Raw genomic sequence first — 23,587 nt, forward strand, 5'->3', positions numbered from 1 at the left:
AAACCAGAAAAAATAACTTTTCTGCAGGTGCTCCCTCCCTTCCACACGTGCAGGTGGAAGCTCCAGGTCACACTGGGACCTGAGGCTGGTTTTCCCCACACGCTTCCCCAAAGGGCCCGTGGGGTTTGTGTTCTGAAATAAAGCCTCCTGGGGGCCATTGCTACAGCTCACCCGACCTTCTGTGGTAGCTTCACAGCACTAGGAGCTGGCAGAGGTTGGAAATCCTCCATCCAGGGGCAGGCTGGGGCATGGACCTGGTGTCTCCACACCAGAGATTCACATGGAAGACCCTGAGGCTGGGAGAGAGAGGTCGTGCCAAGATGGGTTGGAGGGAGGATAGATTTGCTGTTGGAATGAGGATGGCCATGGGCGAGGGGCCCTTGTGTAAGCTCCTGAGGGAGTGAGGGGCAGCCTTTTTGGAAACAACACTGAAGTAAAAAATGCTATCCTTTTTTAGCCTTACTATCATAGAATCATGGAATAGTGTGGGTTGGAAAGGACCTTAAAGCTCATCCAGTTCCAACCATGGGCAGGGCCACCTAAATCAGGTTGCTCCGAGCCCCATCAAACCTGGCCTTGGACACTTCCAGGGATGAGGCAGACACAGCTCCTCTTATCAGCTTCTCCTGTCATGGGTGAGATGTGGCTGGTCTCTTCCACCAGGTAACAGGTCACAGGACAAGGGAAACGGCCTTAAGTTGTGCCAGGAAAAGTTTAGTTTGGATATTAGCGAAAACTTCTTCACAGAAAGGGTTGTGGAACACTGGCACAGGCTGCCCGCGGCAGTGGTGGAGTCCCCATACTGGAGGGATTTCAAAGCCGCGTGGATGCGAGGGCATGGCTTAATGGTGGCCTCGGCAGTGCCGAGAAATAGTTACAATGGATCCTGGAGGGCTTTCCCACCCCAGACGACGCAGTGATTCAACGACAGTCAGCGACAAGGCCGACACAGGCGCTGAGGGGGCTCGGCTATAGCCACCCCACCCAGCCCCAGCGGCCCGCGCAGGCGCGGGGGCCCCGCCCAGCGGGGGTCGGTGTGCGCAGGCGCGGGGGCGCCGCGGGCCGGTGCGGGCCGGGACGATGGCGGGGCCCAGCCTGCGGCCGCACGTGCACTGGGCACAGCGGCACCGCGAGCTCTTCCTGCGCGTGGACCTCAGCGACGTCCGGGTACGGCCGCGACACGGCGGAGACATGTGGGGACACCCGGGGGGACTCACCTGCAGGGGGCGGGGGGCAGACTGACCTGGGGACACCTGGGAGGGGACTCCTGCGGACACTCGGGGAGTGACACCTGGGGGACGCCGGGCGGGGACACCCGTGGGGGATTGGGTGTGGGGGGAGACTCACCTGGGGGACCCCCGGAGGGAAATCACCTGCAGGACCCCTGGAAAGACTCACCTGCGGGACCCCCGAGGGGAAGTCACCCGCGGATCCCCTCGGGGGCAGCGGCAGCCGAGAGGGTCTCGCAGCGGGGCGCGGGGGTCCGGGGAAAGCTGTGCAGGCGTTGGGCCGGCGGGAGCCCCCAGGTGGGTGCACTGACCCCCGCGGGTGTGTGAGCTGCCAACTAATGCATGTTCTCCCTCCGCAGAACCCGGACATCACCATCACCGACAATGTCCTGCACTTCAGAGGTAGGGGCTCCATCGGGAGGGGGTCTCAGCCTGGCCCCCACCCGGGGCTGCCGCTGTCCCAGTTGTCCCCACCGCGGGGTGCCTGGTTCCCGTCAGTGGCAGGAGCCACCGTGCTGGGCATGTTCAGATCCGCCACACTCCCACCCACAGCCCTCTGTGTTCCAGCCCTGGTAACCACAACAGGCCCTGTCTTATCTAACAAGAAAACCCCAACTTCCCCATATTTAAATACCAGCGGTATTTCCATACATCCTTCCCATCCCGGGCCAGCCAAACCCTGGAGATAACTCACAGAAATTTTTCCTGTCACAAAGACCTTGTGTGCACTTGTTATCAAGCCTCCACATCAGGAACTAGTGCTCCATTTGGAAACTAAAGCAGATCTCACCCTGAAAGATGGGTTTTTTGCAGCTGGACAGCTGCACATTCCAGCACCGTGGAGCTGGTGCTGGTTAGCATGGCTGGGTAGTACTGAGTATCTGCTGTCACTGGTTTTATTGGGTTTTCTCCTTTATTTGGTGGATTTTTAAAAGATGCCTCATTAGGAGCTGCTGCCTCCCTGGTGAGCCGCAGCCAGGCCATTTGATAGGAGGGTGTTGCGCATCGTGTTCTCGATTGGGATCAGTTTACGGTGTGGAAGGCTGGAAATTAAACACAGTGTGCACGGTTTTGGAGTCCTTCTGGGGACAGGATCAATGTGGGAGATGATAAATGAACCCTGGTAAGTGCCCTCCTGCTGTTGGCACAGCCAACATCACCACATCACCCTCCTACACACCCCGCAGCACCCATCTCCCTGGGTGCTCCATCATGCAGAGGCTGGATCCTCCAAAGGCAGGAGATTTTCAGCTGGATTTGAGTTATCCATGAGCAGCCTTTTGAGCCCCTCTTTTGGGAATTTCACACGCGGCCTTCGTGCAGCAGGGACCCTTTTCCAGCATGGTGCAGACTTGCAGCAGCTTTAGCTGCTGACTCCTGCATCTGGTCCTCCAAGCAACGTTTTGGTGTCTTCCCTGTTACTGTGTGGTTTCGTCTTGCCTCCCAGGAAGGCAGGAAGAAAGTGCTGTGAATAAGTGCTGAATATTTCTGTGTACAAAGCATCCTTTGCAGGTGGAGTGTGTGGAACCTCACACTGACTGTCAAGTCTTGTCTTTTAGCCCAGGGTCATGGTGCCAAAGGAGACAACATCTATGAATTTGAGATTGAGTTCCTCGAGCCGGTCGAGCCTAAAGTAGGTATTTTTACTTTTCTCATTCTTGCAAAGAAAAAGTAATGTTTGAAAAACTCGAAAGGAAAATGGCTGTGCATAAAGTTCCCAATATACTGTTTAAATTTTCCTGGTAACTCTGTAACAGCCAGCTCTGTGGCAGTCCTCTGTGCCATTGTCTTGTCTTCATGCAAATCACTTCACTGGAGCTGGTGCTCGCATGGACCAGCTTTAGTAGACGCTTGTATCACTTGTTACACAGCAGTTGTAAATTTTTAAAGGATTTAAAGCAGCAAAATAATGAGAGAATCTGACAACGCATTGTCTGATGCAGTCTTGACTGGAGATCAGGGGAACATTGTGCACTCAAATGTGATGTTTTCTGGCTTCTTCTGTAGCTGGACAAAAGAAGAGAGTCAGGAGAGTTCATGTTTCTGGCATGTGCAGATTTCTTAGGTTGTGATATGTTGTGGCTCCTGTTGGAGAAGTCTGTCCTTAATTCCTGTTGCAGTCTGAGCTGAAAGAGTTTGGCTCAAAGAGCTGTCCCTCTGTGTTACTCACAGGTGGCTGTGAGGTCTGTCCCTCCCTCTCAGAGCTGTTAGGAGCACAGGAGAACTTGGGCTTTGCTCCTGGGGCAGGATTTGTGCTGCTTATTCCTGGCCTAATTTGGGATAGCTACAGTCAGACCAGGAGCCACCCTTCACCTCTGCTCTTTGAACAGGGAACGAGACCATCGGAGGGCAAATTTCAAGGCTCTGTCTGCAGGCACATTTCTGGTGTGGCTCCTGCCAGATGTGGAGTGGCAGACAGTGAACAGCTCTTGGTTCCAGGGTCTGGTGACTGCCTTGTCATCTGCCCGGCCCACAGTGTGGGAGAGGCGCCTGTCTCTGCCTGTTCCTGTCTCCTGTGCTGGCAGACACGGGCTCTGCTGTGAGCCAGGCCTGGAAGGCAAGTCCTTGCCTCTGCAGAGCAGCCTCCTTCCAAAAGTCATCAATCTGAGTCACTGTGGAGGGACTGGAGAACAGACTGAACTCTGTGTAACTACAGATGTTCAGGACCAGGAAGTATCACAGTTTTGATGTGCACCATGAGTTCCCCTTGCTGGTGCCAGGCTGGCCAGCAGTGAGAGATAGAGCCTCTGGCAGGCAAGGACAAGGTGTAGTAGCTGTAAATTACAGCTGCAGCCTTCAGATGTCTGAGGAGCATCCAGCCAGCCTTGACAGAGCAGAGCTGGAGTAACATGCTCAGTTAAGAGTGCAGCTCATGCAGCAATTTCAGCTGGTCTGAGAGGCAGTGCCATGCGGAGCAGCCGCGGTGGTGGCAGAAGGGTGGGCTCCAAGGTGACAATGTTGTGGGCTGGAAGGATGGAGAAGTTCTGGGTTGTCACTCTGCAGGTAGAGAGGCCTTTTGGGGTGGCAGTGACCACACTGCCCGGTCCATCAGCTCACCTTGTCTCTAGGTGTTTCCTAAGGCTCTTAGCTCCTCCTCTCACTGCAGCAGGTGTCACATGGGGTCCCCTGTTTAGACATGTGCGTATGGCTGCTGGCAGTGTTATTTTTACTCCTTGTTAGAGGAGGTGGGTGGCTCACAGTACTAAGTGCAAAAGGTCTAAAGCCAAGATCAGGAATTCTGCCTGGGAAGGCTGGTGCTGAGATCTTTGCTAGCTCTGTGGTGGGATGCAGTGGATATAGGCAGGGTGCTCATCAAATCCTGCAACCATCACAGCTGCCATCTTCAACTGGACTGCCCTTTGTTTCTGTGCCTTGGGTGGCAGAGAGATGTTTGTGCTGCAGCAGTTGTGTCATCCCTGCCTCCTTGATAAGGGGAACTTGGGTATCAGCTTGGGTCTCAGAGCTTGTTTCTTAGGACTTTTGCTGATGTGTGCTCCTGTGTCTGCCTCCAGCCTGTGTGCAGGGTGACCCAAAGGCAGCTGAACATCACTGTGCAGAAGAAAGAGAGTAACTGGTGGGAGAGGCTCACCAAACAAGAAAAGCGCCCGCTCTTCCTGGCGCCTGACTTCGACCGCTGGTTGGACGAATCAGATGCTGAAATGGAACTGAAGGAGAAGGTCAGTCCTGTGGGCACCTGTGGCTTGTGCAAGGACAGCAAAGCAAGGACAGCTGTTCTCCTGTGCCTGAACCTGCATTCTTCATTTACGAGCAGTTGCCTGGAAGGCTGATTGTTATTGCTGTTCTATGTAGAGTTGGTTTAAGTGGTACAAATTTTGAGCAAGAATTTGGAAATTGGGGCATTTCTGGTTAGAATTGGAACTGGAGACTCTGTGCTGGCTCCTTGCATGTACCCCTTGCCCGGTGTCCTGATCCACAGAGGATCATGTCACTCTGTGATTTGGAGCCCAAAGGGTTGAGTCCTGGGCATTGTCTGTCTGGAAGGAAGGGATTCCACCCCAACACCATCTGGTGAGCTTGAGCAGCTTACTGTGGTGGGGAGGTACAAGACTGACTTGGAAAAGACTTGAACAGACCACATTCCTGCAAATCCCTTTTACAACAAACACTGCCCTGTTCCCCTCTGCAGCCATGAGCTTAGCACAGAGCAGAGAGGGGCACTGCAGTGCCAGGAGCCATGGGCAGTGGAAGGGCAGGCAGAGAGCCTGGGCTGGATGTTCTCTGTTCCATTCAGGTCGCTGGTGGGTCATGTAAGAAACAGCACAGTAATAACTGAGAATTGACACAGAAAGCAGAGGCTTTTTCAGCAAAATCATCTAATTACTACAACAAAACACATGGTGAGGGCAGGATAACTGGTTAACACCCTCTGGCTTTTACTGTAGTATAATTTCTAGATGATGAATGTGCTGTTTTACGCTGGTGGAAATTTAAACCTTCTAGCTACTGGCTGCTTGGCTGAGTTTTAAACCCACTAGCTTTGCAGCAGTATAGTTAACAAATCACTTGCTAATTACAGTAAGTCTTTAAAACCTTATCCTTCATCTTAAGGAAGAAGAAAAGATTAACAAAATGAAAATAGAATCCAGAGTCCCAAAGGACCGTAAGTAACTGCATCTTTTTAGTGGGTAAAGTGGGATTTAGAAAGTTTGCTCACTCTTTGTGAACCTCAACTCTTAATGAGCAGTTTTGAGTGACTTGGTGTGTCTTGGAGGGGGATCTTTGTATTGTGAGCTATTAGAAATTTAATAAAAATGGAATGAAGTTTCCAAAGAATGTCAAAAATCTGACTAGCAGGAATTGCGTTCTGGCAGATGATGGCAAAAGCAGAACCCCCCAGTGCACCCGACAATGCTTTTATCACAATCAATAACTTCCCTTTTCCTTGTAAGCTTTATGCTCAGAAAGCCTGGTTTGCAGCTCTATTACCATTGTACTCTGCTCACCTGATGTGTTTATTCTTGATTTTTAGCTTTCAAACACCTGAAGAAGGGATACTTAATCATGTATAACCTTGTACAGTTTTTGGGATTCTCTTGGATTTTTGTGAACATGACAGTACGACTGTTCATCTTAGGAAAAGGCAAGTAATGAGCACTATTTTATTTATATTGGAGGGTTCGAGTTGATTTTCAGTGTTGTTTTTAAGACTTTTTAAATAGCAAAATCTAAAGGGAGACATATTTAGGAACCAAACCATGAATGCATTGCCAAAGAGCACAATGAAAGCCTTTCAAAGGTCATCAAAGTGTCAAGGGCAGGAAAATACTGTCCCCTTGTAATCACAGCTGTGCACTCAGTGAATGATACTTGTGCTCTGCCAGGATCACTTCTAACAAAATCAGCTGAAGCAAAATGTCTTGCTCACTGCAATGTTAACGTTTTTGAAAATGATCTGGACAGAATATTTTGGTTTTGAAGCAAGAACAATCCATTCTGTTGAGGTACAGCACTATTGCTTTTTTTGGTAAAGCAATTACTGAAATAGCCCTTGATCCTTCTGTGTGTGAAATGGAGTAGTGTTTCTGGCCCAACTGCTGTGAGTTCAATAAAGAACTTACATAATTATGCATCATGTTTTTCTCAAATACAGCTAGAATCCTGTTATCATAAGCTGTGCTACTGCACCAGCTTCCTGAGCATGGAAATTCATTTTTTCTCTAAAATGGTTGGTTTCTTGTGTCTTACAGATTCCTTCTATGACACATTTCACACGATTTCTGATATGATGTATTTCTGTCAGACCCTAGCATTAATGGAGATCATGAATTCACTAATAGGACTGGTCAGATCACCGCTGATACCTGCTGTAGTGCAGGTAATATTTTTAAATTCTTCTCCTTGCTCTTAAGTTTAAAGTAAATGTTTATTTTACACAAATGTTGAGACTGTCCTAAAATAAGTGATGCAACCTCACTGGTACTGGACTAGAGGATTTCTTATTCAAGAGGCAGGAATCCATGCTTCCTAGTCTTGGCTGTGTCAGGCTGTCTGTCTCCTTCCATCACCTGGGTAAGAGAGTGCAGGACAGCAAAAGCAAGAAGTTGATGAAAAGTACATGATTTTGATTTGGTGCCAGTGCCCTTTTTATTCTGGTTGTGGTTGTTGTGCATAAAAATGAGGGTGGATGATTTAAGACTGGGTCCCTTGGATTGTACCTAAATACAGAGCAAGATGCCTACTTGTAAGAAGCAGGTCACAGCTCAGCTGTGAGTTAGTTGTGTGCTCAAATGTGTGAAGAGTAGATATGTTTCTGACAGCAAGGACTTGCCCTTTCTTTTGATGAAGTGTGAACATTCCTTAATATGTTTTTCTTTAACAGGTATTTGGAAGAAACTTCGTTTTGTTTGTTATCCTTGGAAGCTTGGAGGAAATGCAGAGCAAACCTGTGGTGTTCTTCATATTTTATTTCTGGAGTATCACTGAGCTGTTCAGGTAGGTGGGATTTTCCTCCTACCAGGTGTGTACAGAACAAAGTGGTTGTTCCCAAGAACTCTGTGAAGAAGATTTTGATCTTCATATTTTTTGGAAGAGTGGCACCAGTGCATTGGCCCCAGAGGGTAAAAGCTCCTTAAGTCATGGACTGTCACAGCCTTCCTTGATCTGCCAAAGTTTGAGGCAGGGCTGGAGTCTTAAAGTAATACTGCCCTGTTGCTTGATTCCTTGAGGGGTTTGTTGCTTTGAATTTCCATTGTTAAATGAGGTCTTTATCTTTGAAAAGAAGTTATTTTGAAAGGTTTATTAGGCAGCCAGGCAGTTGCCTTCATCCCTGTGTTCAGAATAATGGCCTGAGCTCTGTAAACTGCCCAACAACCGTGTGTCCATCGTCATCCACAGGGACAATGCCTTGAATATTCTTGTGTCATCTGGGAATTGTGTTGGCCACAGAGTGTATATACACAAGACTAATTCTAGTAGTAGTTTCCATTTTAAACTGTTTGTTTCTCCTCGCACTGCACTGGCTGTAGGTACCCCTATTACATGCTTTCCTGCATTGGAATTGAATGGAAACCGCTCACCTGGCTCCGTTACACTATCTGGATCCCCCTCTACCCCTTAGGGGGCTTGGCAGAAGGTATCTCCTTAAAACACAGTTTACTAAATAATGAATTCGAGGCTGGACAAATAACTCAATCTCTTTTTTGGTAACTGGACTTAAAATAGTAAAATAGAACAACAGATAAATAGATTTGCTTTGAGGTGAACCAAATATAAGCATTTTGTCTTTCACACTGAATCAAATATTATTTTCAATTTGATGTGAAAAGAAGTCTTTGTTATGGAGGAAAGACTCTTTCTGGAGGGGGGAGTAAAAGCAACAAAAGGTTGCATGAACAAGTGGAACAAGAACAAGCTGCACAGGATGCCAGTGCTCACTTCCCTCTACTGACCCAAACCTTTGTCTGCGGGGCCTGACTTGCTCAGCCTGGCCTGGGTTCACACCAGCTCCCAGGTCTTGATATTACCTTGTAAATCACTGCAGAGGACAGGCAGGAGCTTATTCCTGTGTTGCAAACCCATGTCTGTGAGCCAGGAGGAGCTTTGGGCATTGCCCAATGCCAAGTAGGGGGAGGACTGTGCCTGTTTCATTGGTGGGGGTATTTCTGGATGGCAAATCCTGCTGGCACAGGCCGTGGGGCTGCAGCTGTGTGTGAGAACAGTGTCTCACCAGGCAGGCTCACTGCTGCACCCCCTCAGCCAGGTGCTTCTCACCCTATTATTGCATGTTCAACACCTTCAAAATTGCTGTCATTAATCAGCACTGGCAAATAAGAAGGGACTATGCTGAAATAGTTGGTGTGGGCTGGGTGATTGTATATTTTATCTGTGCTTGGTAATAATGGTGACCTTCTGCTTTCAGCTGTCTGTATTGTTCAATCCATTCCAATCTTCAGTGAAACAGGGAAATTTAGTCTGGGATTGCCAAATCCACTGAACGTCACAATCCAGTTTCCATTTGTGCTTCAAATATATCTTATAGCCTTGTTTTTAGGTAAGTCTTTAATTGTATTTTTCAATATTGAAATAAAAAGGCCAGTTTCCCCTGCATAACTTGATTTTTCAGAGAAAATTAAATTCCTGCATCTTGGGGACCATGGCAACACAAAATTGCTTGAGGTTAAGCATTATCCTTGTGGATTGTTCATGTAAATTTGTCAGTGATGGAGGGGAACACACCTCCAATGAGCTCTGATTAGCCCTCCAAAAAGGTGATCTTGGTAACAAATTAGCAGCATAAACTTGGGTTAAAAGAATAATTTTTACATGCATTTATAACCATAGCATACTTAGTTTCACCTTTTATGGGATATTTGAGCTTTGGAATGATTTAGTGGCAATCTAAATAAAATTTCGAATTAAAGTAATTTAGTTAAACATTGAAGTATAATCACAAATGCAACATGAAGTCGTGTTTTTCCAGGAAACAATATAGAAGTCTCTTTAAATAGTATATTTAAAGATGAACAGGTGCTTCATACATATGTGGTTTTTGGTGTTACATTTGTAAACAAAATTTAACTTCCTTGTACCCACACCCAGTACTCTGGGTAACCACAGCTCATCACAATCTAACCTGGAATTTTAAACTGAGCTTTCACTAGATTTCTCCTGCTCACAGACATTGCTTAAAGCCACCCTTCAATCGAGTTTCACCCTGAAATACATGGTTCATCCTCCTTAGCTCTGCACAGCTGGTGTCACAACTTCTTAAAGGCAACAAACCAACCTTCTGAGCAGCCCTTTAGCAAACAGCCTGTGCAGCAACTCCTGCCTCACCCAGCAAGAAAACACTTGCATGAGCTTTCACTGCTATACACGCCCCTAAATAATTTGTTGTGTGGTGGGTTGGTTGGGTTCTGTTATTGCTTTTTAAATCCAGTACAGCCATTTAGCATTAAAGAGATGAAATGACATCCTACCTAAACACTTCATTCTTTTCCAGGGATATTTGTAAACTTCCGTCACCTCTACAAGCAAAGGAAACAGCACCTTGGACCAAAGAAGAGAAAGATGAAGTGAAGGAGGACTGCAATGCTTTCTTATCTCACTTAAGGACAAGACAAGCCTCTAATTCTTATGGTTTTACCCACTGTAATGCAAAGAATTTTGTAAAATGAAATGACCACGCTAGATTTCATGATTTCATAGTGAATTCAGGTAACATTCCCTTATACTGGATTTTGTTCCCTTTCCATCATCTATGCATGGCATTTACCATTGGACATTTAAACTTGTATCCTGTCAACCAGCATATGAGAAAGAAATCCTATTATCTGCATATGATATGCTTATAATCAGTGGAGCAGCACTAACTAGAAATAGTGTTTTATCTTTTAATTGGAGATTTGCTCTTTCAATATTGCATGCAGATAGGGCTTCTGATGTTGGGATATGCTCTTAGCTGGCCTGTGCTCTTCCTGGGATGCGTCTTGATGGCAGGAGGAGGCACAGTTGGAGACCACTCTGCAGTGTTTGGGTGTTTATCAACCACTGGGATAAACTTGCTCAGCACATACCCCCCCTTTTCTTCTGCAGCATTATTAATGGTGCAGAATTAAAACTGGAAGTAGCTAATGCTGATTTAAATGCTACCAACTTAGTCTGTTTCTAGTTGAGCCTTAACAGAATAGGAGCTCTGTGTGGACCATAGCAATGTGTATTCCTGTAGCAACACATCTATCCACTCATTAGGGAAAGGAAACTGCCACTGAGGGCAGAAATGCTTTCCTGGTTGGTAGAGCAAGCACTGAAACATAACAAGGGAGCGTAGGTACCAGCTTTCCCCTGGCATGTGAACCCCAACAGAACTCCATCCCACCCATGCAAAGGGAGAATATGGAACTCTCATGGGAGATGGGGCCCCTCTGATCCATCCTGGCAGGGCTGTGGCTCCTGTATTTATAGCCTTCAGCAAGGCAGCAAAATTGCTTTTCTACCTGCATTTAGGGGTCCAGCAGAGAAGTTGGTGTGTATGGTTTGACTGGCCCCTGGTGGGATGGAACAGTGGGGCAAATAAACTGTATTATTTAGATAGCACATATCAAGTCTTAGTAAGGGAGATCCCACACAGGGTTTGAAGGACCCTTTTCTGTTTGCTTGCTTTAACTACCACCACCACCACCAACAAAGAGAAGCTCCCCCCACATTTCAGGTCATCTGCTGTCTCACCTGGAAACCTTTGGCTCAGCTGACTTTATTTCAGCATGTCCTTCTTCACACCGAGCCTCCCGTAGCTTATCCCAGATTCCTCTGGCCTCTTTAATCCAGTTTTGAAATGTACAGGAAGTTCACTCTAAACTGTACTGTGGTTGTGAACAGGTTGTTTCCCAACTGCCACTGCCCCAGGGCACTGCAGAGCAATGCCAGCAATCCGGAACAGACACTGAAGCTGAGATTAGCTTAGTGCCATGTTACTATTTATCTTTTTCTACTGTAAAACAATATGAACCCTCCAAAAAATTATTTTATATATATTATAAGTAACAAACACCAGAAGGTTTGTGATATGGACCCAGTGCTTGTTACTGCAGAGGAAAGGAAGTAAGTGTTAAAAGGAGACTTTAACAAAGAAGCAGTACAAGCTCCACACTGCATTTCACAAATTGTGTTCTGTCAACAAGAGCCGTGATACAACTCCTCTTTGGGAGAAGCACAGCCTACTTTACTCAGGAGAGTTGAGCACTATTTACACAATATTTCAGTTAGCACACACTGTACCTATGTTTGAAGTATGTGAAAATGTTGAATTAGCTGAGTAACAGAACAGCAAGGATCACTTTCATATTTTAATTTCTCCGCTGGGCATTTAAACTTCTGTTATGAAATCCGTATGTATTCATCAGTGAAATTGTGGTACCTAGTGCAAGTTGTCATGGATCTTACACTACTGAATTTTAGTCCTTCAGAAAGAATGTGTTTCTATTAATAAAGATTTACAACCAAATTTTGCTTCAGTTGTTTGTTCCTTCAAATTATACAACTTTCTGAGACTTTGTATGATTTGGTATTTCACTTGTGATAAACAGCTGGGAGCTGAGCCTTCACCAGGTCAGTGTTTTGGGCCTCGTTGCTATGAAAATGGAACAAATCCAACTTAAATTTTTATGAAGAATTACTCTTTATTTGTATTATGCAAACAACCACGTGTCCCAAGATTAAGTTACTGTCACAAGCATAAGCACTGCAATGCAAGTGATAACGCTCAGTACAGACTGTCAAGTTGGGCCTAAAGTCAGGGCCAACACCCCAAAATCAGCTCTGTATGTGATCTTGCAGGGTGCTTCTCACACCTTTTCTTTGGACTAATCAAGTTGATGTTTAAAATATAGTAGCTGCCTTTTAGGATACTTTCACCAGTGAGTTCAGTTACATAGTAACTGCATTTTGGGGGGGCCAAAAGCCAAGAGCTGCCTACAACGGCCTTTTTTTTTCTCGTTACACGTACCAAATAACTTCCACCCATCATCCAACACCATCATTGGCTTTGGGACACTTTCCACAGTTTCCAGGTCTGACTAAAGCCACCACAAACGAGCTACGTTTGTTTAGAGAGCACTGATGCAAAACTTCCCTGTTTGGATAGGAAGTTCTTAAAACAGTGATTGAACAGGCCCTAAAAAGTAAACAGAAGAAAATTTGAACCACTTGAGCCCTAATCTAGAGAAGCTCCCAAAATGGAGACTTCACATTCTCTCAGTGCTGCTACTGGAAAAATCTGTCTGCAGAGGAGCAATGTTATGATCATAGGCAGCATATTCTGAGGCTCCAGTACTTGCCACTTTGAGCTGCTGAGCTGCATGTGTGAGCTGGAAGGCGGCATCAGGGTGTGCGGTGTCGGGGAGCAGGGTGCACTCCCGCTCCAGCATGTCTGCCACGCCCTTCAGCAGCTCCAGGAAGCCAAAGGCCAGAGCTGCCTTGCGTAAACGATTCAGCTCCTGCAAAGACACAAAACCCCTTTTAAAGCCACTTCAAGCCTTGACATCAAACCTGGGTTTCTTATATCTGTTTGTAAAGGTGACGTTACTCACACTGCTGCTCACAGACAGAAAATGCTTCAGGGCTGACAATGATGATAGTGACACAACTAAACAGTGGTTTTCCCTTGATCCTTTCCTATAAATCTCCACTTCTTCCTTTTGTGCATTCGGCTATTGTACCTGCCTGCTTTGTCTGTGTCCCAGCAGGGCTCCAGCTCAGGCTTCACTGACTGACTGCTGTCTTTAGCTGCAGTGTCCAGTAAAATGCAGATACACTGATTTTTCTTCCCTCTAAACTGAACAGTGCTTATGTGCACTTAGGCAGGGTATTCATTCTTCAAGTCTCTGGAGGCTGCAATACCAAACTGCTTCAGCACTAAGCTTGCAAGAGGAATAATTACCTCCAGCTATAGTCTGGTTATGGATTATAATGGTGTGGCCAAATGTGCCTGGAGTTTTGTGTTTCTACGCTTCATTTGTAGATAAAATGGAAGAGACATTTTCAGACTCAGAATGACATCTGCGTTCCTATTGCTCTCTGATCCCTCAGTTTATTTCTGCCTGGACAACAGCACAGAAGTAGCAGGGGTCATGAGGGGCACTTGTAAACATGACACATCTCTGCCACCCTGCCAGAAAATGTGGTGGCAGAGCATGGAAATCAGCCCCCTTGTCTCACCTAACCAGTCTAAGCTTTTGCAGAGCACCACAAGCCCACACAGAACACACAGGGTGGTTCCTCTGTCAAATGCACCACCATCACTATGGATCAAACTTAGGCCAGCCTGGAATGTTACTCACTTTATAGAAGGTTTGTGTTTTTTCAGGGAGTTTCCTTGCATTTCTCAAGATCTTCTGTACATCTGTCTGCAGAAAAGAGGAAAAAAAAAATACAAAAACCGTGGCAGCTTCTGGAGGAAGCTGCAAAACAACCCCCAACTCTTTATGGATAAATTATCCTGACCATTGACAAGACTGCAGCTCACAAAGGCTGAAACATAACTGGTAATTATACTAAATCCAATAAACCAAGCCAGATGCTCCACTGGAGACACAGCTCTCATTAAACAAGCTATGCTTTCTGATTGCATTTTAATCATGACATTGTAAAGAGGCAGTGTTTATAAAATTGAAAGAAAAGCAATAAAGCAATTACATTAAATGGGCAAGACATGCACAGACTGCAATTCCTGCTAAGATGGTTCCTGCTGCTCCAGGTAAAGCAGCAGAACCTGGATCATTACCTGGAGGCCACTGGGTTTGATCCAGACAGTGACATTCTGAGCGTAGCTGCGCTTGTTCTTGGGCTGCAAAGGGAAAGGGCTCTTATTGTCATCCTCCCCATAAGGATTTTCTTTTGCATCTAGGAGAAAAAAGAAAATACAGACTTAGCAACTAAGAATTGGCAAGATCATTCACACAACACTGAGTGTAAGAGTTATTCAGAGGAGTGACCAGTACCTGAAATGGGGCCAAGCTGTGCCATCTTCCCCAGCCATGGGAGGGGCTCAGGACCAGGTTCAAAGAGTGACATCATGAGGTTTGACTTCTTCTTGCTATCAGCTTGTGAATAAAGCATTCCATACCACTCTGGCCTGGGGGAAGGAGCAAATCCACAAAGGCTTAAAAACTTCCACCTCTCTGCCTAGAATGTGCCTCCCTCTCCCTATGTGGAGGCTCAATGTTTGCAATTTGTACTGACAGAAACAAATCTCCAATTAAAAATGCACAGCTTTGTCTAGCAGTGCAGAGTTCTGCACAGAATACAGATATAAATAAGCTTAATTTATAAATAAAGCCTAAATGAGCAAAGTAAGAGATTTTTCAGGCAGACATCCAGCTCCATACCCCAATTGGACGAGAGCCACCATGCCTTCCACTTTCAGGCTGCCATGTAATAAAACACAGAAGTTGGGGATTTTCCCAGCAATCTGATTAGCTGAATTCTCATCTTCAGTGTCATCTGTGATCCCAGGTCCCACCTCATCCCCTTCTGGGGAAGAATAAAAGCAAACAAAGAGAGAACAAGAGAATAAATTCAAACACACGAGCTCTGTTTCCATGACACCACCCTTTACTGTCCGCCTGCAAGAGTTAATTAATACTTTCGTAGAACAAACAGCTGCAGAATGAACTGCTTGGGCGAAGTGGCACAATAATGATACATAAATATTCCACTGCATTGTACTCAAGGACATTAAATATTCATCTTGCACCACATATTTCATGGCTCGTTATTATTCCAAACTGTAAGTTTAGCATGTTCTATTAATAATGATGCTGTTAGCACCCTGGTCCCTCTATGAACTTCCCAAAGAACACAGTATGCAAAATAAGAGAGCTTGTGGTCAAGGTTTTAATTTTAATGCATTCACACAAATATGACATCTGGTATTTTGATAAAGCAGAAAACCTGTGCTTCCAGTCTAAACCACATTACAAGGAAAGCTTACAGTAGTTTTTGCTGAAATAAACCCATATTGCTCACCTCTGTTAAGTGCAATGGGCAGTACCAAGTGTCTGGACAAGACAGGAGGGCTGGAAATGTCAGCAATATCTACAAACCCAACAATTTCTAGATCTGCAGGGAAACAACAGATTTTTAATCCGATTTAAGACAGTTTAAGTCATATTTGGAAATAGCTGAAGTGCATTCAGAGTCAATTTAACATAACCACTTCTTACACCACGAGGTTCTCTGAAGCAATGACAACAGGTAGCACAGGAGAACCCAAACTCAACTGGTGTAAAGGTGTTAATAAGTTAGAAATACATAAAACACACAACTTTTGAAGATGAGAACATGACTTTCAGCATACACATACTGCTGCCCACAAGCTGTGCTGATGAACAATTACAGAATTGGGCACCTTGATATTTACCCTGTACACAATCCATTGCTGTCTTCTAAATTCCAAAGGAGAAAAACCAAATACCTGCTACCCATGGGAGCTGTGTCCACTAATGGGAGGGCTGGGAAGGTTTTTCTTTGCACAGTTGTTTTTAAAAATAATTCCTCCTCCCTGAAGCTTATGAGGGTGTTCATGGAAAGCAGCCTGTGGCTGTCTTCCAGTCTCTACCCCTAGAAATTGGCACCCTGAGTTCTGAAAGTGCCTCTGTGCTACTCCAGTCCTTTTTCCAGGCACACAAGGATGAAGCAGGATGATATTTTTGTCCCCTGGTGTCACGCATACACCAAAAAATTACACAGCCAGTGACCGATCCTTGCAGAGACAAAGTGGATGAAGCAAAACTACACAGGATGAGAGGCGGTAGTGAAAGGGCAGAAATCAAATTGATTTTAGTAAAAAAGCAATCAAAGATTTGTTACCTGTATTAATTGCTTTAGGAATGGGGTCTATTTCCTCATCTATAATGAAAGGCTCTGGTCTGGGAAATACTTGCACATCAGATGTTAAGTGGCCACACTTGAGGACAGCATGGAATGGTGTATAAGCCAGGTCTATTAGCTTTCTAAAACACAGTTATTAAGGAAAACATAATACATACAAAATGAAAATAGTTTGTCTAAAGCACACTAACTTAGCTCCCAAACCTTTTATAATTACACTTAATTCAATAGTTCTAGTGTTGCTAAATTATGAAACAAAGCAGCATTATCCCACTGATGGCAAATGAACAATAATTACGGAAATTACTGTGTTCTATCTGCCAAGCCTAAACAGATGCTATGGTTTGGTTACAATGACTAAAATAAGTATTGACCATAACCAGTGAAGGCCAAGATGAAATTACAGTTAACAAGATCATAAAATAATTTTTAAAAAGAGTTTAATTAGAACATCTCCTATCACCAGATTTCTTATTATATTTGTTTTCCTTTCAAGATACTAACTTGGAACATTCCCAAAGGCCTGTTATCTACAAGTGTACTCACCCAAACATGGACTGCACATTCTTCAGACACAGGGGGCCATCAATGGTGAAAATCTGTCCTTCCCCATTGTTTAAATCAATGAGCCGTTCCAGGCAGTCTAAGGAATCTGTGCTTTGAAGCTACAAAAAAATAAAGGGAAATATTTTTGTTGAGTGATCTTTTTATCCTCTTTTGTACTAACCAGTATTTTTAATGAAAATATGCACAACACAGCAAAAAGCATCTGACTGGATGCTCCCATGATTTTTTGTTATCTCTCTCCTTTCCAAATAAACCAACATTCTTTGTCTCCCAGGCAATGTTCTCTTATTACTTATCAGAAACAGAAGATTTATTTTAAATATTTTCCCAGTTATTTTGATATATAAACAGTGCTTCAATCCACCAGCTTAATCAAAAGGATCATCTTTGACAGAGACCATGAAGTTGAGATATCTAATTGATATCTAAGCAGAAAACCCTTCTGTGAAGGACATGAGAATACAGGAGTCAAATCAAAAGCAATGCTGTTAATGAAACCTAATCTAAGGAATATTAGCCAAATAGACTTCTTTTTAAACAGTGCTTATGCAGCAGAATTCTAACTCCTGTGAAGGTTTTTAAAGCTGGGATTGAAATTTGCAAGAGAAAGAAAGGAGGAAGAAAATTGACACCTTTCCTTCAAAACTAAGGGAAGCTGGTTTGAACACTGGCTTGGAGACTTTAGTTTTGCCCTCTCACATTTCTACATACAGCTACTGTGTTTTAAGTGCTGGGCATCTTTGCAACAAGTCATTTATTCAAGAATTTAACTGTAGATTAAGAAGAGCCCCAAAAGCATTCAACGTAATTAATGCAGTAATAATATAAATGGAGAAATTAAAATTCCATAATATTCCCCAGGGAAAAACTGACATGATTTATAAAGATTATGATAATAATGCAGTAGCAGTAGATAATAACAGTGCAATAATAAACCTTAAATTATCTTTCACCAATAACTAAGCACCAGAATGTCAACTAAACCTTAAGCACAAGAACATCAACACATGTTTTGTGCTGACCCGGTCGTTAGTTCAGAGAAGACCAACAATTATCCAATGCAACAAAAAGACCAACAATTATCCAATGCAACCAAGACATCATAATAAGACATCACCTCTTCCAGATTGGCCATGCACATGACATAGAGCTTGGATGGGAACGGAAAAGGCAGTGGGAACCTGTTGCTTTCGCTGCGCTGGCTGTGAGTGGCCAGGGAGTGGCGCAGGGAGCCTCTGCCGATGCCCAGGCAGCCGTCGGTGACCAGGACAATCTGCAGTGACAGGGGACAGGTGAGACACTTCCAGCTGCAAGGGGCACGTGAACACCCACACGCTGTAGGAGCCTTCCTGCAGCATGTGCTCCTACTGAAAATCCCTGCTCCCACCGGATTTCCTCCACTGACCTGGTCAAAGAACTTTGAGTAAAACTTCCAGAAAAAACCCCATATAAATGAGAAATTGAAGATTGAACCCTTGTGATTTACACAAGTGTGCACAGCAAATAAACATTTTCTTGGCGTCAGGCAGTTGCACTAAAATTTGGACTTCATACATTTCATTTTTAAGTGTACACTGGAAGCACAGTGACTACACAGCCAAAAACCAGCCTGCTGCTGTTGGACTCAATAATCCCAGGTCAATTTGCAGACGGAAGATAAAGCTATTTCTTCTGCGGAATCTGGAGAGCAACTCAACTTCCACTACAAGCCACAGAAACCTTAAAAAGTGTAGTATTAATGATCTTTGTTCTGCTGCAAATACAGCTGCAGTATGCTCACATTTTGCAGCAGAACTACTACAGCAAGAATACACACTTTTCCGTTCAATTGCACATCCAGAGTCAATCCTTGTGGAAACCTAATAGATTACACTGAATAATGGGATTATTTACACTCAGCTGTGACCCAATCACTTCCAGAGGAGTAAAAGAGCTGCTCCTTCAATGCTGCATGGCAACTGCAAGCAGAATTTCTGGCTGCTAGGTAAGGAAAATCAAATCCAATTGGAACTCCATGTGTAATTGCTACATCCAGATTTGTATTCGCTCTTCATCCTCAGTCTCTCTTGCAGTCTCCTCAGAACTGTTGCTCACCAGTGATGTTTTCCACTGCTCCAAGACTGCACAGTACATTCCCCAGTGCTCTTCACCACCCCAGCACCTGAAGTGCCAGTAAAATGAGCCATGACACAAATGAGAGACCAAATTGTTGAGGTCTATCTCTGCTTGGTTTTCGTACCTTTCTTGTTCTTTGCTTTGAATGTTTTTTGCTGTCCCAAGGTGCCTTTTATCTGTGTTAGATGATGAAGCACTGCCTAACCAATAAGCCTCTTTCCTTTTTCTCCTTAAGGAATATTGCTTCAGGCATCTTCCCAGCTCACTGAGCTGCAAAATTACTGAACTTAAATAAAGTGTCTCAGAAAACCGAGGGTTAAAAGCAAACTCTGCCATAAGAGGCAGCAGATTTGGAAGGCTGAGAGCTTTGAGGGCTGAATGGAGTGTGTGAGCAGCTGCATGGCAAATGACTCATTTGGGAAAGAAGTCAGATCAAAACACACTCAGTGCAGCCCCATGCTGTTGGTTGAGAGCTGGAATTGTTACAAGCCCTGGAAACCATCAAGGACTGGAGGGGAGAGGTTCATGCATGTGTGACTACACCCCTTCCAAATGAAGTGGGGCTCCTGGGACAGCAGATTGCATCCACATCAAACACCAGGCCTGCACAACAGTGCTCCTGAGCCACATTTTATAATCCACTGCACCACAATAACACATTGGGCAGGAAACGGCCTCATTTTTTCCTGCTGCTGAATATTTTTATAAAGAACACCTTCTGTTCATAATCCAGATTTAGCCAAAATACTAATTCTTTGTGTTTTTGCAGCACCAGCATGCCTGAGAGTATTCCAAGCTTCCAAATTACATTTACATTTCTATCTGCAACTCACAGGCATAGAATCAATCAATCACAGAATGGTTTGGGTTGGAAGGGGCCTTGAAGATCACCAAGTTCCAATCTCCCTGCCAGGGATAACTAAATATGCAGTCAACTTAAAACAGTGAAATCAGCCATACCTGGCAAGGAATTGCTGCCCCCCATTCCTGCTGGACAATATTGCAAACCCCCAGCAGTGCCGACTCCAAACAGGTCTTGTCATAATCATCCATGTTACTCAGGGCTTCCTGCAAAGACAAACACCACAGTCATTGCTGGGGGAATATCCCTGCCAGAAGACACCCAACAGTCTCTCATGGCTCTGTGCTAAGGCAGCACCTTTGCTCTGCAGGGTAACACAGCTCCATTGTGACACAAAGAAATAAAAAGGGAGAAAGGTGTAAGAAATGATGAATGAGATCATGAGGCAATGACAGCTGATGTGGAAGGAACTGTAATATAAACACAGCTCTTTAAGAATGAAAAAACACCTTCCCATGTCTTAAAAAGGTGAAAACCTGAGGCAGTATCTAATGGGAAACATTTAGCTGAGAAAATCCTCGCAGGTGCAAGAGCAGCTCAAACTCCTCAGAGATTCAGAGACCACAAGGAGCTTGTCTCACAAAAACTCTGGCAGAGTAACAAACCCAAAACTCGCATCTGGATCCATAAACCAGCTTTTCTCCTAAAGTGAAAACCTCACATTTAACACAGCATCACCAGTGTGCAGCTGTGAGATGAACTTGCTAAAGGAACCTGGTTGGGCTCTCGGCTTGCAAAATTCCTCCAGTGAGCTCTTAGGGAAGTGAAAATAAATCAGAGAGGATGCACTGGCACTCAGCTGCTAAACTGCAAACATAACAGAAAATAGCCTTTAAAATCTCTTTGTCCAATGGACAAATCTAAACCATGGTGCCCTGTGACAGCAATGCGTCATTTCCTCCTAAATATGAGGGTCAGATATAAATGTACAATTTTTACTGGATTCAGAGGCTCCAGTGCCTTACTGCATTCATGTGAAATTTCCCTCTTGGACTTTCTCCTTTCCATTTCCTCCTCCCAACTTTCTACCACATCTGTGAGGCCTAAAATCACTTACTCTCACACTTGCACTGTTTTCGCTGCTACACACTCTCATCAGCACCTTCTTTCTACCAAATCACTTGACTCAAAGCCTTTCTAAATGATCCTGTCAGCTGCATCGTTTATCAGGAGCAAACCAACAGCTACACATAAAAACAGGGCCATCACAGAACCAACCACTTGTAGAGCTTCATCAGACAGCCCTTTCCTCCATCCCATTTTAAAGTCAACGAGTCACACTCCAGTGCTCACCTGCAGAAGTACAATTTGCAAAATAGCAAAATGTTTCAAACACACTGATTTCACCTACCCTTAAAATAAGGGAAACCCACTCAATTCAAGACGTTGTGCACAAGATGATACCAAATCACACAATTCCACCGTGCTTTGGTGGTGCAATTGGCTGATTTTTTTTAAGACGTTGACGGTTTATTACTTTCGTGTTCACACTCCCTACCTGGAGCGTGTTGTAGTCTCTTGTGAAGGGCACCATCAGCTCCCAGAGGGATGAAAACACGACCAAGGCCGTGAACTCCAGCTTGTAGTTGGTGGCCATGTGCTCGAAAAGCATGGTGAGCCCGTGGGCAGCAAGGTGCTTGCGCTGATACTCCTCGGAGCCCTCCACCGACACCGGCCGTGTCATGGACAGCGACACGTCCATCACCACCACCGTGGGCATGGCGAGCTGCTCCTCCGCCGCCCTCACGGACGGGATCAGCCGGGATCACCTGCCTGCAGCGGGAGGAAAAGGCACAAATCATTACCAAAGCTGTAGTTGTGGAGCCACTTCACGCTCACCCCGTGGAGAAGCGACAATTACCCTTTTCCCCCTCAAAACGTGGGACTGAGCACAGATTAAGTGAATGCACGGTGAACCCCACACAGCATTTCCAGCCGGGTACAGAGCAAGGCCTGGAGACGGCAGGAGCTGAGCCTCGCTGGGGAAAGGGCGCAGCCCCGCCGCTCCGAGGGCGGTCCGGCAGGGATCCAGCCCTCCCTACAACCCTTCGCCCTCAGCGGGGCCTCTCCCCGGAGCGCTCCCGGGATGGCCCGGGCTGTGCGGCGGCTGCGGGCTGGGAGGAGGGCAGCGGAAGGGAAATGCTGTTGCACACCCCCGGCCCGCCGCGCCGCCATGCGTCCGTCACGGCAAGCGTCCCCCCGGAACGCGCGACCCGGGCGGGAAGGGCCGCGCCTCACGAAGCCCATGAGGGCTGAGACCGCACGGGAAGCGGAAAAGTTGGATGTCCATGATGTGGGAATGTGGTGCCCACATAAAATAAACCGCTATGCGTGGAGAAGGGTTTATGGATAAGCATCCCGGCTGGGCAGTGCGGCTCCTTCTCCCAGTTCTATACGTGTGGGAGTGAGGTGGGGCGAGAGGCAATAAACTCCAGTGCAAAAGTGATGTATTCCCGAAATTGTGTGTTCAGACAACAGTTTGCTTTAAAATTGTCATAGAGTCACGGAATAGTTGAGCTGGAAAAGCCCTCCAAGATCATCAAATCCTACTATTCCCCCAGCACTACCAAGGCCACCATAAGCCATGTCCCCAGGTGCCACATCCATACAGCTTTTAAACCCCTACAGGGATGGGGACTCCACCACTGCCCTGGGCAGCCTGTTCCAATGCTGGACAAGCCTTTCAGTGAATAAATTTTCCCTAATAGCCAACCTAAACCTCCTCTGGTGCAACTTGTGGCCATCTCCTTTTGTTCTGTCCCTGTTCCCTGGGAGCAGAGCCTGACCCCTCCCCGGCTGCCCCCTCCTCTCAGGGAGCTGTGCAGAGCCAGAAGGTTCCCCCTGAGCCTCCTTTTCTCCAGGCTGAACCCCCCCCCCCAGCTCCCTCAGCTGCTCCTGGTGCTCCAGCTGCTTCCTCAGCTCCGTTCCCTTCCCTGGACATGCTCCAGCCCCTCAGTGTCCTTCTTGGCATGAAGGACCCAAAATCAAATCATAATTTTCTAATTCACCTGTGAAAAATCTGATGATTAGATTGTTGTGGCTGTTAAATCCTTGGCCAGGGATGTTGTTAATTCCTACCCTGTGGAGCTGCACCATATCAGTGCCACAGAAGAGTCACAAGAACCATCCCCAGGTTGCTGTGCCCAGCAGGTCCCTGCTCCCTCCCTTTTCCTTGGTGCTCCTGGCACAGGGCCTGAGGAATTCTTCCAGGAGACAACGAGTTTTAAACCTCCCTCTGGCATTGCAAAGTAGATACATACTGTGGCAAAGGCCAGCAGAGCTGCTTGTCTGGTATCTGGCCTGTCAGCCACAAGAGATGCTTCAAAATGCAGCTCCATGTGCCTTGTTTAAAAGTGTTTCTATGTGTGATTTACCCCCTGCCAGTGCCGTGAGGGTGATCCTTGTCCACGGCTACTGCTTCAATCCAGTAGTTTGTGAAGGGGATAATCACCTGCCCTCACATTGA

At 45.7% G+C, this 23,587-nt stretch overlaps 2 protein-coding genes across 2 annotated transcripts; one reads left to right on the plus strand and one right to left on the minus strand.

Annotated features, from left to right (window-relative positions):
* The first annotated feature begins 1,030 nt into the window (after positions 1-1,030).
* Positions 1,031-12,192, plus strand: HACD3 (3-hydroxyacyl-CoA dehydratase 3). The gene is made up of 11 exons (XM_048317859.1): positions 1,031-1,167; positions 1,589-1,631; positions 2,789-2,862; positions 4,742-4,906; positions 5,799-5,850; positions 6,220-6,330; positions 6,938-7,065; positions 7,570-7,682; positions 8,216-8,322; positions 9,109-9,240; positions 10,192-12,192. Exons 1-11 carry the CDS (start codon positions 1,081-1,083, stop codon positions 10,266-10,268), a joined length of 1,089 nt encoding a protein of 362 aa, XP_048173816.1. The 5' UTR covers positions 1,031-1,080; the 3' UTR covers positions 10,269-12,192.
* Positions 10,190-22,284, minus strand: INTS14 (integrator complex subunit 14). The gene is made up of 12 exons (XM_048317858.1): positions 21,983-22,284; positions 21,620-21,894; positions 20,220-20,327; positions 18,262-18,417; positions 17,124-17,242; positions 16,557-16,699; positions 15,714-15,806; positions 15,074-15,218; positions 14,687-14,820; positions 14,470-14,588; positions 14,027-14,092; positions 10,190-13,183 (listed from the first exon to the last, which is right to left on the minus strand). The coding sequence occupies exons 2-12, from the start codon at positions 21,839-21,841 to the stop codon at positions 12,932-12,934; spliced, it is 1,557 nt and encodes a 518-aa protein (XP_048173815.1). The 5' UTR covers positions 21,842-21,894; positions 21,983-22,284; the 3' UTR covers positions 10,190-12,931.
* Between the last annotated feature and the right edge of the window lie 1,303 nt (positions 22,285-23,587).

Source organism: Corvus hawaiiensis, chromosome 13, assembly GCF_020740725.1.
Source record: "Corvus hawaiiensis isolate bCorHaw1 chromosome 13, bCorHaw1.pri.cur, whole genome shotgun sequence".
Classification (NCBI taxonomy): Eukaryota; Metazoa; Chordata; class Aves; order Passeriformes; family Corvidae; genus Corvus; species Corvus hawaiiensis.